The 17714-nt window shown below is 52.3% G+C and overlaps 1 protein-coding gene across 1 annotated transcript; it reads right to left on the bottom strand.

Annotated features, from left to right (window-relative positions):
- Positions 1 to 14252: 14252 nt before the first annotated feature.
- LOC121865600 (mucin-2-like) lies at positions 14253 to 17071 on the bottom strand (the record flags this gene model as incomplete). The annotated part of the gene is made up of 3 exons (XM_042365110.1): positions 14253 to 14909; positions 15729 to 15974; positions 16757 to 17071. Coding segments are annotated over 3 exons (1218 nt in total), but the record flags the coding sequence as incomplete, so codon positions are not given.
- Positions 17072 to 17714: the final 643 nt, after the last annotated feature.

Raw genomic sequence — 17714 nt, forward strand, 5'->3', positions numbered from 1 at the left:
AAGACGACCATTTAACCCTTTGAAGACGACCATTTAACCCTTTGAGGACTATGATTTAACCCTTTGAAGACGACCATTTAACCCTTTGAAGACGACCATTTAACCCTTTGAAGACGACCATTTAACCCTTTGAAGACGACCATTTAACCCTTTGAAGACGACCATTTAACCCTTTGAAGACGACCATTTAACCCTTTGAAGACGACCATTTAACCCTTTGAGGACTATGATTTAACCCTTTGAAGACGACGATTTAACCATTTGAAGACGACGATTTAACCCTTTGAAGACGACCATTTAACCCTTTGAAGACGACCATTTAACCCTTTGAGGACTATGATTTAACCCTTTGAAGACGACCATTTAACCCTTTGAAGACGACGATTTAACCCTTTGAGGACTATGATTTAACCCTTTGAGGACTATGATTTAACCCTTTAAAGACGACGATTTAACCCTTTGAAGACGACCATTTAACCCTTTGAAGACGACGATTTAACCCTTTGAGGAGGACGATTTAACCCTTGGTGAGGTGGAGTTCATCAAGGGTTGTCCTCATGGCGTGTGTGTGTGTCACCAGAGTGTCTCACATGATAATATATGGCTTCCATGAGTGTAGTCAACATATACACATTATTATCTCTTAAATTATCAGAATAGAAATATTATAGATGAAATAGTGAAGATGTGTGGTGTCTGTCTGTCTGTCTGTCTGTCTGTCTGTCTATCTGTCTAGTCAGCCCATCAGCTGCCTGGATGCAAACTGACCCTTGGCGTTAGTTGTAAAGCTTGGAGTGGCCAGATTAATGTATAGTAGCCTAGTGCCACTGTTCTCTTCCTAGTACCCCTGACCCTCCCCTTGTCCTCTCCCTAGTACCCCTGACCCTCCCCTGCCTTCTTCCTAGTACCCCTGACCTTCCCCTTGTCCTCTTCCTACCCCTGACCCTCCTTGTCCTCTTCCTAGTACCCTGACCCTCCCTTGTCCTCTCCCTAGTACCCCTGACCCTCCCTTGTCCTCTCCCTAGTACCCCTGACCCTCCCCTTGTCCTCTCCCTGTACCCCTGACCTTCCCTTGTCCCTCTCCCTAGTACCCCTGACCCTCCCCTTGTCCTCTCCTAGTACCCCTGACCTTCCCCTTGTCCTCTCCCTAGTACCCCCTGACCTTCCCCTTGTCCTCTCCCTAGTACCCCTGACCCTCCTTGTCCTCTCCCTAGTACCCCCTGACCCTCCTTGTCCTCTCCCTAGTACCCCTGACCTTCCCCTTGTCCTCTCCCTAGTACCCCTGACCCTCCCTTGTCCTCTCCCTCCCCTCCCTTGTCCTCTCCCTAGTACCCCTGACCTTCCTTGTCCTCTCCCTAGTACCCCTGACCCTCCTTGTCCTCTCCCTAGTACCCCTCCTCCTTGTCCTCTCCCTAGTACCCCTGACCCCTTGTCCTCTCCCTCCTCTCTCCCTAGTACCCCTGACCCTCCTTGTCCTCTCCCTCCCTCCCTTGTCCTCTCCCTAGTACCCTGACCCTCCCTTGTCCTCTCCCTAGTACCCCTGACCCTCCCCTTGTCCTCTCCCTCCCCTGACCCTCCCCTTGTCCTCCCTAGTACCCCTGACCCTCCCCTTGTCCTCTCCCTAGTACCCCCACCCTCCCTTGTCCTCTTCCTAGTACCCCTGACCCTCCCCTTGTCCTCTTCCCTAGTACCCCTGACCCTCCCTGTCCTTCTTCCTAGTACCCCTGACCCTCCCCTTGTCCTCTTCCTACCCCTGACCTCCCCTTGTCCTCTTCCTACCCCTGACCCTCCTTGTCCTCTGTCCTTTCCTCTCCCTAGTACCCCTGACCCTCCTTGTCCTCTCCCTAGTACCCCTGACCCTCCCTTGTCCTCTCCCTAGTACCCCTGACCCTCCCTTGTCCTCTTCCCCCTACCCTCCCCTTGTCCTCTTCCTACCTCCCCTTTCCCTCCTCCCTCCCCTGACAGTACCCTGACCCTCCTTGTCCTCTCCCTAGTAAGTTCCTCTTCCTAGTACCCCTGACCCTCCCCTTGACCTTAGTACCCCTGACCCTCCCCTTGTCCTCTTCCCTGAGTAGTACCCCTGACCCTCTTCCTAGTACCCCTGACCCTCCCCTTGTCCTCTCCCTAGTACCCCTGACCTTCCCACTAGTACAGTAGGTAATGTCTCCCGGCAGACTTGAGTTATGTTGATGGACGTCATGTATGGAGCCGCAATTATACCGTGGATGCCCAGGGCTCAGAGCAGTGGAGCCGCCGCTGACTGTGGCCACAAGACTGTCTGGTCACAAGACTCTGGCCACAAGACTCTGGCCACAAGACTCTGGCCACAAGGCTGTATGGCCACCTGGTACATAATGCGAATGAGTGATGAAAGTTGGATAAAGGGGAAGTAGAAGAGGGAAGAGGATTAATACAGTGAAGATAATCACCAGCTCCTACTACTGTGTCAGCCACATAGGTTTTAGTCTCACATATTTTGACCTTTTTCTGCAGGGAAGACGGGGGTTGAGTTAGCTTCCAACATGGCCTTCTCTTCATGCTCTTCTGGATCGTGACATCAATTTCATGAACAATTTTAGAATTCACATCTGATGATTGTGTTATGAGACGAGTGGTGATGATGGGGTCTATAGCCCCGAGAGAGTTGTGCTCCTCCTACCAACTTTTTCATTTGACTCTCTTTAGAGCCCCGAAAATCCCTGTTGATACGTTAAAGCAAATTCTTATTCCAAAAACCTCACTGCAGACACCAAACTTGCCAAAATGATATCCAGGTAGCTTTTGTACCGGACGGAAGCACGCACACATAGAAAACATTTTATTTCTTGAATCTAGGAAAGTTCTTCCTCACAACTAACCATTCTAATCAGTTTCTGGGGCTAGAAACGTCCCTTTGGAGACAGCAAACTTGTCCATATTGACCCTTTTTTTTTACTCACGGGACGTAGTAGAAGACTTTCCTGCATAAATATCTTGGTAAACATTTTTCCCAGATGACCTCAGGCCAATGATAAGTCCACCTTACTAAAACCTGCCCAGCCGTGACCGTCACCAGCAAGAAGCGCCGCGCCGTACAGTGACCGCTTCTACCATTACCACATTCCCGTCATGTTCAGCAACGGAACATTAAACCTCATCCATTTATATACGCGGCGAGGCTACCACAGGCGGGATACGCCACACAATGAGTTACCGCCTGGGCTGTTATATACAACACTCAGCCCACCTACTGCTGACTGGGAGCTTGGTCTCAGGAAGGGCTGAGATGTTGCGACATATTGTAAGCTTGACGCATCATCTATCGGGTAGGAATTACAGCCAGAAAAAACTCCCCAGTCAGAGAGCTCATACTGCTCCCTTCTCTACAGTGTTGTGGCTTCAGTATATTAACGTGAAATAAACTAAAACTTCTGATGTTTTATGTGAGTATTTAAAACAGGGCAGACTCTTTTACCTATAAAAATGTTGTATAACTTCATCTGTTTACACTCTGGACCAACATTAACGAGCAACAATACTGATAAAGACCTAACCTGACCTAGTCCAACCTGACCTAACCTAACCGAACCTAACCTGAACTTGACCTGACCTAATCAAACCTAACCTGACCTGACCTAATCAAACCTAACCTGACCTGACCTAATCAAACCTAACCTGACCTGACCTGACCTGACCAAACCTAACCTGACCTAACCAGACCTAACCTAACCAAACCTGACCTAACCTCAGGTTCTCAACTGGCTCAGCCATGTTAATATTGTTATTATTATCCACTCTATATCTACGTTTTTCTGGCTAAATAAACTGTTTCAATTCAATTTAGTTCAACCTAACCTAACCTAACCTATTCTTACCCTAGTCTAAACAAAATTAACCTGCTACAAAATGACCTAAAAACTGAACCTAACTAATTGTTCAGTTTTAGTATGATAATTTGGGTTCGGTTAATTCGGGATCGGATTGATTAATTCGGGATTGGGTTCGGTTAATTTGGGTTTGGCTTCGGTTAATTAGGGTTCGGTTAATTCGGGTTCGGTTCCGGCAATTAGTTCGACTCCCGCCAGGCTTCGGTTCACTTAATGGTAAGACTCTCCAACAATGCCTAAATACCAAGAACCTCTCACTCTACTCCACACTTCATCGTGAGTGTGTGTGTCTGTGTGTATGTATGTATGTATAGGTGCCACCCCCCTCTCACACACACACACACACACACACTCGTCACCATTGGTTCTCTCAAGTGTGCATCGATAACTTAGACTTCAAGAAGGTGATTGGAGAGACGCATTGTGTGGTAGGAGCCGGTGAGTGTATGAATGAGGCACCATTTAAGGAGGCCTCTTGGTGACTTATGGTAGACTGGTGGGGCCTGGTGACTTATGGTAGACTGCTGGTGACTTATGGTAGACTGGTGAGGCCTGGTGACTTATGGTGGACTAGTGAGGCTGGTGACTTATGGTAGACTGGTGAGGCCTGGTGACTTATGGTAGACTGGTGAGGCCTGACTTATGGTGGACTGTGAGGGTGACTTATGGTAGACTGGTGAGGCCTGGTGACTTATGGTAGACTGGTGAGGCCTGGTGACTTATGGTAGACTGGTGAGGCCTGGTGACTTATGGTAGACTGGTGAGGCCTGGTGACTTATGGTAGACTGGTGAGGCCTGGTGACTTATGGTAGACTGGTGAGGCCTGGTGACTTATGGTAGACTGGTGAGGCCTGGTGACTTATGGTAGACTGGTGACTTATGGTGGACTGGTGAGGCCTGGTGACTGGTAGACTGGTGAGGCCTGGTGACTTATGGTAGACTGGTGAGGCCTGGTGACTTATGGTAGACTGGTGAGGCCTGGTGATATGGTAGACTGGTGAGGCCTGGTGACTATAGTGGGACTGGTGAGGCTGGTGACTTATGGTAGACTGGTGAGGCCTGGTGACTTATGGTAGACTGAGGCCTGGTGACTTATGGTAGACTGGGGAGGCCTGGTGACTTATGGTGGACTGGTGAGGCCTGGTGACTTATGGTGGACTGGTGAGGCCTGGTGACTATGGTAGACTGGTGAGGCTGGTGATATGGTAGATTGGTGAGGCCTGGTGACTTATGGTGGACTGGTGAGGCCTGGTGACTTATGGTAGACTGGTGAGGCTGGTGACTTATGGTAGACTGGTGAGGCCCGGTGACTTATGGTGGACTGGTGAGGCCTGGTGACTTATGGTGGACTGGTGAGGCCTGGTGACTTATGGTAGACTGGGGAGGCCTGGTGACTTATGATGGACTGGGTGGGGCCTGGTGACTTATGGTAGACTGGTGAGGCCTGACTTATGGTAGACTGGTGAGGCCTGGGCTTATGGTAGACTGGTGAGGCCTGGTGACCTATGGTGGACTGGTGAGGCTGGTGCACATGGTAGACTGGTGAGGCTGGTGACTTATGGTGAACTGGTGAGGCCTGGTGACTTATGGTAGACTGGTGAGGCCTGGTGACTTATGGTGAGACTGGTGAGCCTGAGCATATGGTAGACTGGTGAGCCCTGGTGACTTATGGTAGACTGGTGAGGTCTGGTGACTATGGTAGACTGGTGACTTATGGTAGATTGGTGAGCCCTGGTGACTTATGGTAGACTGGTGAGGTCTGGTGACTATGGTAGACTGGTGACTTATGGTGGACTGGTGAGCCCTGGTGACTTATGGTGAACTGGTCTGGTGACTTATGGTAGACTGGGGAGGCCTGGTGACTTATGGTAGACTGGTGAGCCCTGGTGACTTATGGTGGACTGGTGGGGCCTGGTGACTTATGGTGGACTGGTGAGGCCTGGTGACTTATGGTGGACTGGTGGCCTGGTGACTTATGGTAGACTGGTGAGGGCCTGTTATGGTGCACTGGTGAGGCCTGGTGACTTATGGTACACTGGTGGTGACTTATGGTGGACTGGTGAGGCTGGTGACTTATGGTGAACTGGTGAGGCTGGTGACTTATGGTAGACTGGTGAGGCCTGGTGACTTATGGTAGACTGGTGAGGCCTGGTGACTTATGGTAGACTGGTGAGGCCTGGTGACATATGGTAGACTGGTGAGCCCTGGTGACTTATGGTAGACTGGTGAGGTCTGGTGAATTATGGTAGACTGGTGAGCCTGGTGACTTATGGTAGACTGGTGAGGTCTGGCTATGGTAGACTGACTTATGGTGGACTGGTGAGCCTGACTTATGGTAGACTGGTGAGGTCTGGTGACTTATGGTAGACTGAGTGAGCCTGGTGACTTATGGTAGACTGGTGAGCCCTGGTGACTTATGGTGGACTGGTGGGACCTGGTGACTTATATGGTGGACTGGTGACTTATGGTGGACTGGTGAGGCCTGGTGACATAGTAGACTGGGTGAGCCTGGTGACATGGTGGACTCAGTGGTGACTCAGAATGGTCTGACTGCCAAGTGTAATCATGACTCAGAGGGCTGACCCGGGTTGTGATCTCCATCTCCATCTCTCTTACACTCGTCTTACCCCGTCTTACCTCCCACGTCTTACTCCACGTCTTTACTCACGTCCCCACCTCCACGTCCTCACTCCCGTCCTACACTCCACGTCCTACCTCCACGTCTTACACTCCCACGTCTTCTCCACGTCCCTCCCGTCCTACACTCCACGTCTTACACTCCACGTCTTACACGTCCTACACCCCACGTCCTACACTCCCACGTCTTACACCCCGTCCTACACTCACGTCCTACCTCGTCACCCACCCCCGTCCTACACTCCCGTCCTACACTCACGTCTTACACTCCACGTCTTACACCCCACGTCCTACACCCCACGTCCTACACTCCCGTCTTACACTCCACGTCCTACACTCCCACGTCTTACACCCGTCCTACACCCCACGTCTTACACCCACGTCCTACACTCCCACGTCTTACTCACGTCTTACCCACGTCCTACACTCCCGTCTACCTCCATGTCTTCCACGTCCTACCTCCCACGTCCCACACCCCACGTCTACACTCACGTCCTACCTCCCGTCCTACACTCCACGTCTTACCTCCACGTCCTACCTCCCGTCTTACCTCCCGTCCACCCCGTCCTACACTCCATCCTACCTCCACGTCCTACCTCCCGTCCTACACTCCACGTCCTACACCCCATCTACCTCCGTCTTACCTCCACGTCCTCACTCGTCTTACCTCCCACGTCCTACACCCACGTCTTACACCCCCGTCCTACTCCACGTCTTCCTCCCGTCCTACACTCGTCCTACACTCCCGTCCTACCTCGTCCCACCACCCCACGTCCCTACACTCCCACGTCCTACACTCCACGTCCTACACTCCACGTCCTACACTCACGTCCTACACTCCACGTCTACACTCACGTCCTACATACGTCCTACACTCCACGTCTACACTCCCACGTCCTACCTCCACGTCCTACACCCGTCCTACACCCCGTCCTACACCCCGTCCTACACTCCCGTCCTACTACTCCACGTCCTACACTCGTCCTACACTCACGTCTACACCCGTCCTACACCCCGTCCCTCACTCCACGTCCTACACTCCCGTCCTACACTCCACGTCCTACACTCCACGTCCTACCCGTCCTACACTCGTCCTACCCCGTCCTACACTCGTCTACACTCCCGTCCTACCTCCACGTAAATTGATTATGTCAGGTTAGGTGTAGTTGGTTAAGTTAGGTTAGGTGGGTTATGTTTAACTAGGTTAGTTTGGTAATGTTTAGCTCCGGTTGGGTTGAGTTTAAGTTGAGTTATGATTAGAGTTAGGTTAGTTTTAAGTCTGTGGTTAGGTGCAGTTAGTTTTAGTTGAGTTAGGTTAAGTTGAGTTAAGAAGTAAAAAAGTAGGCACTATAGTGCTGAAGGCCCTCTAGGAACGGGACAAATACAGCACATTGTACACATGGAGCAACATGGCCGACAGGACAGATACAACACATTGTGCACCTGGAGCAACATGGCCGACAGGACAGATACAACACATTGTACATGGAGCAACATGGCCGACAGGACAGATACAACACATTGTACACATGGAGGCAACATGGCCGACAGGACAGATACAGCACATTGTACACATGGAGGCAACATGGCCGACACTGCATTCAAACAACTTCGCTTCCCCAACAGTAATGTCGGGTACTGCAGCTGGGTTGATTAGGTGTGTTCCACGATCAAACCAGCGACTCTAGGACGGATGGCGATCGCTGTATCCACTTACCCATCACATCCCTTAGGTTAAGAGTAAGGTAGATTATATTAAGTTTGGTCACGTTAGGTTAGGTTAGGTTGGTGAAGCCGATGGGTTAAGGGGTTGGGATGGGTGAGTTAGGAACTATGTGATTAGGTTAGGGTTGGTTAGGCTAGAGCTAAGTTCTGTTAGGTTAGCTTTAGCTAAGTTCAGCGTCCGTCTAGGTCCGTGTTTAAGAGTGTGTTAACTTAACATACTGGACCAGGCAGCGTCGTTCAGGAAACCCAGTATTGAGGTTGGTCGCCCTGGCTCCGTCATGACTTACTGATGAAGTGTGTAAACTGGCCTAATACACCCTCGTGGGAGTGATGAACCTAACCTAACCTAACGTCGGTAATGGACGAGATTATTTTGTAGCCACCGGATATATTTTTGCGTTTAACTTAGGTAAATGTTCTGGTGAGTCGAGGCCACGATGTGTGAGGTGTGGGTATATACACACACACACACACACACACACACACACACACACACACACACACACACACACACACACACACACACACACTTAGCCACTATTTACTATTCATCTAGCCACTATTTACTATTCATCTGCCTAACTATTGTATAAAATGTGCCCACTATTGTTCCCTCGTCTATGACAGTGGCGCCCAAAATTAACTTGTATCTCACTGGTTTCTCCTCGTGTCTTCACCCACCTCAGCACCACCCATCAGCACCTTGTCCATAATAAAAAATCACTCGACTAGACATCACGTTTTCCATCATACGCTCATCCTAAATATCCATCATGCCTCCTCCTCTCCATCCCTCTCCTCCCTCACTACGTCTATTGCCTTCCTAAGTCCTATCCTCCCATCCTTGCATTTCTTTCTTAGTCTTGTTCTTTCTCTCTCATTTCTCTCTCCGACTTTCCTTTTAATTCCACATCTTTGTTATTTAATACTTCCTGTTCACCCCATATTGTTGTCACTTCCAGTTTGACTCTTCTCCTTACTACCCGAGCTTGTGACTCAAAAACACCGCCATCATATTTTCGTTCATACCCTTATAGACACCTCTGACTTTACTTCCCTCACCTGTCCCCAGCACCTCTCCTTTTGTTCATCACAGTTCCAGTCACTATGATGCAGGTCACGCCCAAACACAATCATATACCCAGTCTAGTTTACTGATTGTTTTCCACGTTACTAATTGAACAACAGGAAGTAAGGGGTTACCACCAGCCTCATGGTCGTGGATTTGTCACACGCTGGTCACCTTTAGACGCATGCAAGAAATATAAAAAAGTGTAAAATATTCAGGCGGTGTTTGAGTCCCACATTATTATCCTGGTACAGTATTTTTTATCTGCTGTCCTCTTGGGCCTTAAGAGGCAACAGACGATGATTACAGTATTCAACCTCAGCACAAGGAGACCTACTGGCACGCTGAGTATACTATAGTAGTGTTGTAGGTCTTGGCGGTATAAATAGTGATAACTTTTTAACTTTCCGGGCACAACAACTGATAATGGTCTGTAATATTTACCATTTATACAGCTTTAAATAACATTCATACATGTGTAAGTTCAGTCATAAATAATACTCTTTGATCGTAGTTATTCAAGAAAGTGTCTGTAAAGTACAAGTAATCATCACAAACTAGTCGCAGTGTGGTAATCCTGGTATAAACAAAAACATTCAGGTACTCCTACGCTTATGACGGTGTAGGATTATTGTACATGATAATAATCCTTCTCTATAATGTCGTTCGTGTTTGTTGGGTGAGACTTTGTATAAGATCTGGTTTTAGTGTTGCCAGTCTTTGTGTTATGGTTTTTATATTACTACTGGCAACATTAAGCGTGTATTGTGAGGTTCAGTGTTATATGATCTGATTCTCGAAGTTAGGTGCTTTATTATTATTATTATTATTATTATTATTATTATTATTATTATTATGGTATGGTTGCCTTTAGTTTGTTATGGTAGGTTAACGAAAGATGAGATGAAGTTGGGTGAGGTTAGGGTAGAATCTCTCTCTCTTAATAAGAAATGAAATAGGTGAATCATTTGGGTAAAGAATTAGGAAGTATTGAGTTAAGTGAATAAGGAATTATTGGTTGAGGAGAGAAGAGGCTGGGAGGTGGGGTGAGTCAGGGTGATGGAGAGGAACACGGTGAATGAACAGCTGGAGTGAGGGACGGTGAGGGAGGTGAGGGAGAGTGGCAGGAATGTGGGGTGGACACAGAGAGAGAGAGAGAAGAGTAACAGATAAAACAACATATGAAGGAAAATGATAAAGAAATTGGAGTATCGTCCATATTAAAAAAATGAAGATAGATACAGTGTTTATTTTTCTGCCATAATGGTCACTGGTTACGTCCGGGTCATCCCCAGTCGACCTCGCTGTGGAGAGGTGCGTAACGGGGAGCTAACGCTACAGTTGAGGAAGTGACGGTGGTCAAGTGTGGTGTGCTCTGTACCACCCCCTCTACCTCCTACCCCTCCCGCCTCCTCCCCCAACTCCTCCTCTCCTCTCCCTTCCCCGTCCTACCCCATCCCTCTCCCCTCTCTCCTCCCCTCCCCCTCCTCTCCCCTCTCTCTCCTCCCCTCCCCCTCCTCTCCCCTCTCTCTCCTCCCCTCCCCCTCCCTCTCCCTTCCCTCTCCCTCTCCTTCCGTCTCACTCTCCATCCCTCTCCCTCTCCCTTCCTCTCCTCCTCTCCCTTCCCCTCTCCCCTCTCTCCTTCCCTCTCCCTCTCCTTCCCTCTCCTCTCCTTCCCTCTCCCCTCTCCCTTCCCTCTCCTCTCCCTTCCCTCTCCTCCTCTCCTTCCCTCTCCCTCTCCTTCCCTCCTCCTCTCCCTTCCCTCTCTTCTCTCCCTTCCTCTCCTCTCCCTTCCCTCTCCCCCCTCCCTTCCCTCTCCTCCTCTCCCTTCCCCTCTCCCTCCTCTCCTTCCTCTCCTCCTCTCCTTCCTCCCCTCTCCTTCCTCTCCTCCTCTCCTTCCCTCTCTCCCCTCTCCCTTCCCCTCTCCCACCTCTCCTCTCTCTCTCCTTCCCTCTCCCCTCCCCTCCCTCTCCCCCTCTCTCCTCCCCTCCCCCCTCCCTCTCCCTTCCCTCTCCCTCTCCTTCATCTCCCCTCTCCCATCCCTCTCCCTCCTTCCCTCTCCCTCCTCTCCTTCCCTCTCCCTCTCTCCTTCCTCTCTCCTTCCCTCTCCCCTCTCCTTCCTCTCCCTCTCCTTCCCTCTCCTCCCTCTCCTTCCCTCTCCCCTCTCCCTTCCCTCTCTCCTCCTCTCCTTCCCCTCTCCCCTCTCTCCTTCCTCTCCCCTCTCCCTTCCCTCTCCTCCTCTCCCTTCCTCCTCCTCTCCTTCCTCCCCTCTCTCCCTTCCCTCCCCCTCTCCTTCCTCTCCTCTCTCCCTTCCTCTCCCCTCTCTCCCTTCTCTCCCCCTCTCCCTTCCCTCTCCCCTCTCCTTCCTCTCCCCTCTCCCTTCCCTCTCTCCTCCTCTCCCTTCCCTCTCCTCTCCCTTCCCCTCTCCTCCTCTCCCTTCCCTCCCTCTCTCCCTTCCTCTCCCCCTCCCTTCCCTCTCCCCCTCTCCCTTCCCTCTCCTCCTCTCCCTTCCCTCTCCTCTCCCTTCCCTCTCCCCCCTCCTTCCCTCTCCCCTCTCCTTCCTCTCCTCCTCTCCCTCCCTCTCCCCTCTCCCCTCTCCCCTCTCCCCTTCCCTCTCCCTCTCTCCCTTCCCCTCTCCCCCTCCCTTCCCTCTCCCCCCTCCCTTCCCTCTCCCCTCTCCCTTCCCTCTCCACCTCTCCTCCCTCTCCTCCTCTCCTTCCCTCTTCTCACCTTCCTCTAGTGTTATAAGGATTGCACAATTATTACTTGTTAAGCTGATTTCCTTACCAACTTGTATCAAGATATAAAAGCTCTCTAGACACACAGACCGACACCAACTCATTGATTGTGTCTCTGTAATGTTTAGTTGTTTAATAAATGCTGGAAAATACAGGTCGAGTCGAGGTCAGTAAGATGAGACAGGAGGAGGCCTCGAAGAAAGTCTATTGAGGTCCTACACAAGTCCTTGCCTCACCAGATCTAACCATTAGGATGGAACACCTAAGTAATCCTGGAGGTAAATGAACTTGGTTGAGATTATTAGTACACACACACACACACACACACACACACACACACACACACTCAAACACATACACACACACATAAACACACACACACACACTCCAAACACACACACACACACACACACACACACACACACACACACACTCAAACACACACACTCACACACACTCAAACACACACACACACACACACACACACTCCAGACACACACACACACACACACACACACACACACACACACACTCAAGCACACACACACTCAAACACACACACACACACACACACACAAACACACACACACTCAAACCTCAAACACACACACACACACTCAAACACACACACACACACACACACACACTCAAACACACACACACACACACACACACACACACACACACACACACACACACACACACACACACACACACACACACACACACACTCAACACACACTCCAAACACACACACTCAAACACACACACACACACACACACACTCAAACACCTCAAACACACACACACACACACACACACACACACACACACACACGGAACTACCTAATACTATGTTAGGTGGGATGAGTGGATGGGTGAGAGAGGATGAGTGGATGGGTGGAGAGGATGAGTGGATGGATGAGGATGGGTGGATGGGTGGAGACGGAGAGGGATGGGTGGATGGGTGGAGAGGATGGGTGGATGGATGAGGGATGAGTGGATGGGTGGAGAGGGATGAGGATGGGTGGAGAGGATGGGTGGATGGATGAAGGGATGGATGGGTGGAGAGGGATGAGTGGATGGGTGGGAGGAGGAGTGGATGGGTGGAGAGGGATGAGTGGATGGGTGGAGAGGGATGGTGGATGGATGAAGGGATGAGGTGGATGGGTGGAGAGGATGAGTGGATGGGTGGAGTGGGATGAGTGGATGGGTGGAGAGGATAAGGGATGGGTGGAGGATGGGTGGATGGATGAGAGGATGAGTGGATGGATGAGAGGGCTGACTGGATGGGTGGAGAGGGATGAGTGGATGGGTAGGAAGGATGAGTGGATGGGTGAGAGAGGGATAGTGGATGGGTGGAGAGGATGAGGTGGATGGGTGGAGAGGGATAGTGGATGGGTAGAGAGGATGAGTGGATGGGTGGAGAGGGATGAGTGGATCTGTGGAGAGGGATGAGTGGATGGGTGGAGAGGATGAGAGGGATGAGTGGATGGGTAGAGAGGGATGAGTGGATGGATGAGAGGGCTGACTGGATGGGTGGAGGGATGAGTGGATCTGTGGAGAGGGATGAGTGGATGGGTGGAGGATGAGAGGGATGAGTGGATAGGTGAGAGGGATGAGTGGATGGATGAGAGGGCTGACTGGATGGGTGGAGAGGGATGAGTGGATGGGTAGAGAAAGGATGAAGAAGAGCTGCAGAAGACGACAAATAAAATTAAAAAGAACAATTGAAAATATAATAGAAGAAGACAAAGAAATGGTAGATGACATAACAGTTGGATGATAAATAGACAACAATAATGATAAAGACGAAAGAGAAGGGAAGGAACAGAGGAGGATGGCTGACTGGAGGCTGAGGGAGAATGGTTGCTGGAGGGCTGGCTGGAGGCTGAGGAGAATGGGTGCTGGAGGGCTGTCAGTAGAGGATGGCTGGCTGGAGGCTGAGGAGAATGGGTGCTGGAGGCCGTCAAGAGGATGGCTGGCTGAGGCTGAGGAGAATGGGGAGGGCTAGCTGTGTAGAGGATGGCTGGCTGGAGGCTGAGGAGAATGGGTGCTGGAGGGCCAGTAGAGGATGGCTGGCTGGAGGCTGAGGAGAATGGGTGCTGGAGGGCTGTCAGTAGAGGATGGCTGGCTGGAGGCTGAGGAGAATGGGTGCTGAGGGCTGCAGAGAGGATGATGGTTGGGAGGCTGAGGAGAATGGGTGCTGGAGGGCTGTCAGTAGAGGATGGCTGGCTGAGGCTGGAGGAGAATGGGTGCTGGAGGGCTGTCAGTAGAGGATGGCTGGTTGAGGCTGAGGAGAATGGGTGCTGGAGGGTTGTCAGTAGAGGATGGCTGGCTGGAGGCTGAGGAGAATGGGTGCTGGAGGGCTGTCAGTAGAGGATGGCTGGTTGGAGGCTGAGGAGAATGGGTGCTGGAGGGCTGCTGGCAGAGGGATGGCTGGCTGGAGGCTGAGGAGAATGGGTGCTGGAGGGCTGTCAGTAGAGTGGCTGGCTGGAGGCTGAGGAGAATGGGTGCTGGAGGGCTGTCAGTAGAGGATGGCTGGCTGGAGGCTGAGGAGAATGGGTGCTGGAGGCTGTCAGTAGAGATGGCTGGCTGGAGGCTGAGGAGAATGGGTGCTGGAGGGCTGTCAGTAGAGGATGGCTGGCTGGAGGCTGAGGAGAATGGGTGCTGGAGGGCTGTCAGGAGAGGCTGGCTGGAGGCTGAGGAGATGGGCTGGAGGGCTGTCAGTAGGGATGGCTGCTGGAGGCTGAGGAGAATGGGTGCTGGAGGGCTGTCAGTGAGGATGGCTGGCTGGAGGCTGAGGAGAATGGGTGCTGGAGGGCTGTCAGTAGAGGATGGCTGGCTGAGGCTGAGGAGAATGGGGCTGGAGGGCTGTCAGTAGAGGATGGCTGGTTGGAGGCTGAGGAGAATGGGTGCTGAGGGCTGTCAGTAGAGGATGGCTGGGAGGCTGAGGAGAATGGGTGCTGAGGGCTGTCAGTAGAGGATGGCTGGTTGGAGGCTGGAGGAGAATGGGGCTGGAGTGCTGTCAGTAGAGGATGGCTGGTTGGAGGCTGAGGAGAATGGGTGCTGGAGGGCTGTCAGTAGAGATGGCTGGCTGGAGGCTGAGGAGAATGGGTGCTGGAGGGCTGTCAGTAGAGGATGCTGGCTGGAGGCTGAGGAGAATGGGTGCTGGAGGGCTGTCAGTAGAGATGGCTGGCTGGAGGCTGAGGAGAATGGGCTGGAGGGCTGTCAGTAGAGGATGGCTGTTGGAGGCTGAGGAGAATGGGTGCTGGAGGGCTGGTCAGAGGATGGCTGGTTGGAGGCTGAGGAGAATGGGTGCTGGAGGGCTGTCAGTAGAGGATGGCTGGCTGGAGGCTGAGGAGAATGGGCTGGAGGGCTGTCAGTAGAGGATGGCTGGCTGGAGGCTGAGGAGAATGGGTGCTGGAGGGCTGTCAGTAGAGATGGCTGGCTGGAGGCTGAGGAGAATGGGTGCTGGAGGGCTGCTGCAGAGGGATGGCTGGCTGGAGGCTCAGGAGAATGGGCTGGAGGGCTGTCAGTAGAGGATGGCTGGTTGGAGGCTCAGGAGAATGGGTGCTGGAGGGCTGTCAGTAGAGGGATGGCTGGCTGGAGGCTGAGGAGAATAGGTGCTGGAGGCTGCTGTAGAGGATGGCTGGCTGGAGGCTCAGGGAGAATGGGTGCGAGGGCTGTCACTAGAGGATGGCTGGCTGGAGGCTCAGGAATGGGTGCTGGAGGGCTGTCAGTAGAGGATGGCTGGTTGGAGGCTGAGGAGAATGGGTGCTGAGGGCTGTCAGTAGAGGATGGCTGGTTGGAGGCTGAGGAGAATGGGTGCTGGAGGGCTGTCAGTAGAGGATCGGCTGGCTGGAGGCTGAGGAGAATGGGTGCTGGAGGGCTGTCGTAGAGGATGGCTGGTTGGAGGCTGAGGAGAGGGCTGGAGGGCTGTCAGTAGAGGATGGCTGGCTGGAGGCTGAGGAGAATGGGTGCTGGAGGGCTGTCAGAGGATGGCTGGCTGGAGGCTGAGGAGAATGGGTGCTGGAGGGCTGTCAGTAGATGATGGCTAACTGGAGGCTGAGGAGAATGGGTGCTGGAGGGCTGTCAGTAGAGGATGGCTGACTGGAGGCTGAGGGAGAATGGGTGCTGGAGGGCTGTCAGTAGAGGATGGCTGGCTGGAGGCTGAGAATGGGTGCTGGAGGGCTGTCAGTAGAGGATGGCTGGGCTGGAGGCTGAGGGAGAATGGGTGCTGGAGGGCTGTCAGAGGATGGCTAACTGGAGGCTGAGGATAATGGGTGCTGGAGGCTGTCAGTAGAGGATGGCTGGTTGGAGGCTGAGGAGAATGGGTGCTGGAGGGCTGTCAGTAGAGGATGGCTGGTTTGAGGCTGAGGAGAATGGGTGCTGGAGGGCTGTCAGTAGAGGATGGCTGGCTGGAGGCTGAGGAGAATGGAGCTGGAGGCTGTCAGAGATGGCTGACTGGAGGCTTAGGAGAATGGGCTGGAGGGCTGCAGAGGATGGCTGACTGGAGGCTGAGGAGAATGGGTGCTGGAGGGCTGTCAGTAGAGGGATGGCTGACTGGAGGCTGAGGAGAATGGGTGCTGGAGGGCCTGTCAGTAGAGGATGGCTGTTGGAGGCTGAGGAGAATGGGTGCTGAGGGCTGTCAGTAGAGGATGGCTGGCTGGAGGCTGAGGAGAATGGGTGCTGGAGGGCTGTCAGTAGAGGATGCTGACTGAGGCTGGGAGAATGGGTGCTGGAGGGCTGTCAGTAGAGGATGGCTGGCTGGAGGCTGAGGAGAATGGGTGCTGGAGGCTGCAGTGAGGATGACTGGCTGGAGGCTGAGGAGATGGGTGCTGGAGGGCTGTCAGTAGAGGATGACTGGCTGGAGGCTGACGGAGAATGGGTGCTGGAGGACTGTCAGTAGAGGATGGCTGGCGGAGGCTGAAGAGAATGGGTGCTGGAGGGCTGTCAGTAGAGGATGGCTGACTGGAGGCTGCTGAGGAGAATGGGTGCTGGAGGGCTGTCAGTAGAGGATGGCTGGCTGGAGGCTGAGGGGAATGGGTGCTGGAGGGCTGTCAGTAAATGATGACTGGCTGGAGGCTGAGGAGAATGGGTGCTGGAGGGCTGTCAGTAGAGGGTCGTGTTGGACTGGTAAACAATTACTCGGCAAGACCAACACAGGAGAGGCACAAGGATATCAAGCTCTGCACTGTGGCTGGAGGTGTGTGTGGGGTGTGTGGGTGTGGGGTGTGTGTTTGTGTGTGTGTGTGAGGGGTAGGTTTGTGTGTGTGTGTGTGTGTGTGTGTGTGTGTGTGTGTGTGAGTGTGTGTGTGTGTGTGAGTGTGAGTGTGTGTGTGGTTAGTGTGAGGTGTGTGTGAGGTGTGAGTGTGTGTGTGTGTGTGACGTGAGTGTGTGTGTGTGTGTGTGTGTGTGTGTGTGGTGTGTGTGTGTGTGTGTGTGTTTGTGAGTGTGTGAGTGTGTGTGTGTGAGTGTGATTGTGTGTGTGTGTTTGTGTGTGTGAGTGTGTCTGTGTGTGTGTGTGAGTGTGTGTGAGTGTGTGTGTGTGTGTGTGTGTTTGAGTGTGTGTGTGTAGTGTGTGTGTGTGTATGTGTGTGAGTGAGTGTGTGATGTGTGTGTGTGTGTGAGTGTGTGTGTGTGAGTGTGTGTGTGTGTGTGTGTGTGTGTGTGTGT

This window comes from Homarus americanus, unplaced genomic scaffold (genome assembly GCF_018991925.1).
Source record: "Homarus americanus isolate GMGI-L3 unplaced genomic scaffold, GMGI_Hamer_2.0 scaffold60365, whole genome shotgun sequence".
NCBI classification, from domain to species: domain Eukaryota; kingdom Metazoa; phylum Arthropoda; class Malacostraca; order Decapoda; family Nephropidae; genus Homarus; species Homarus americanus.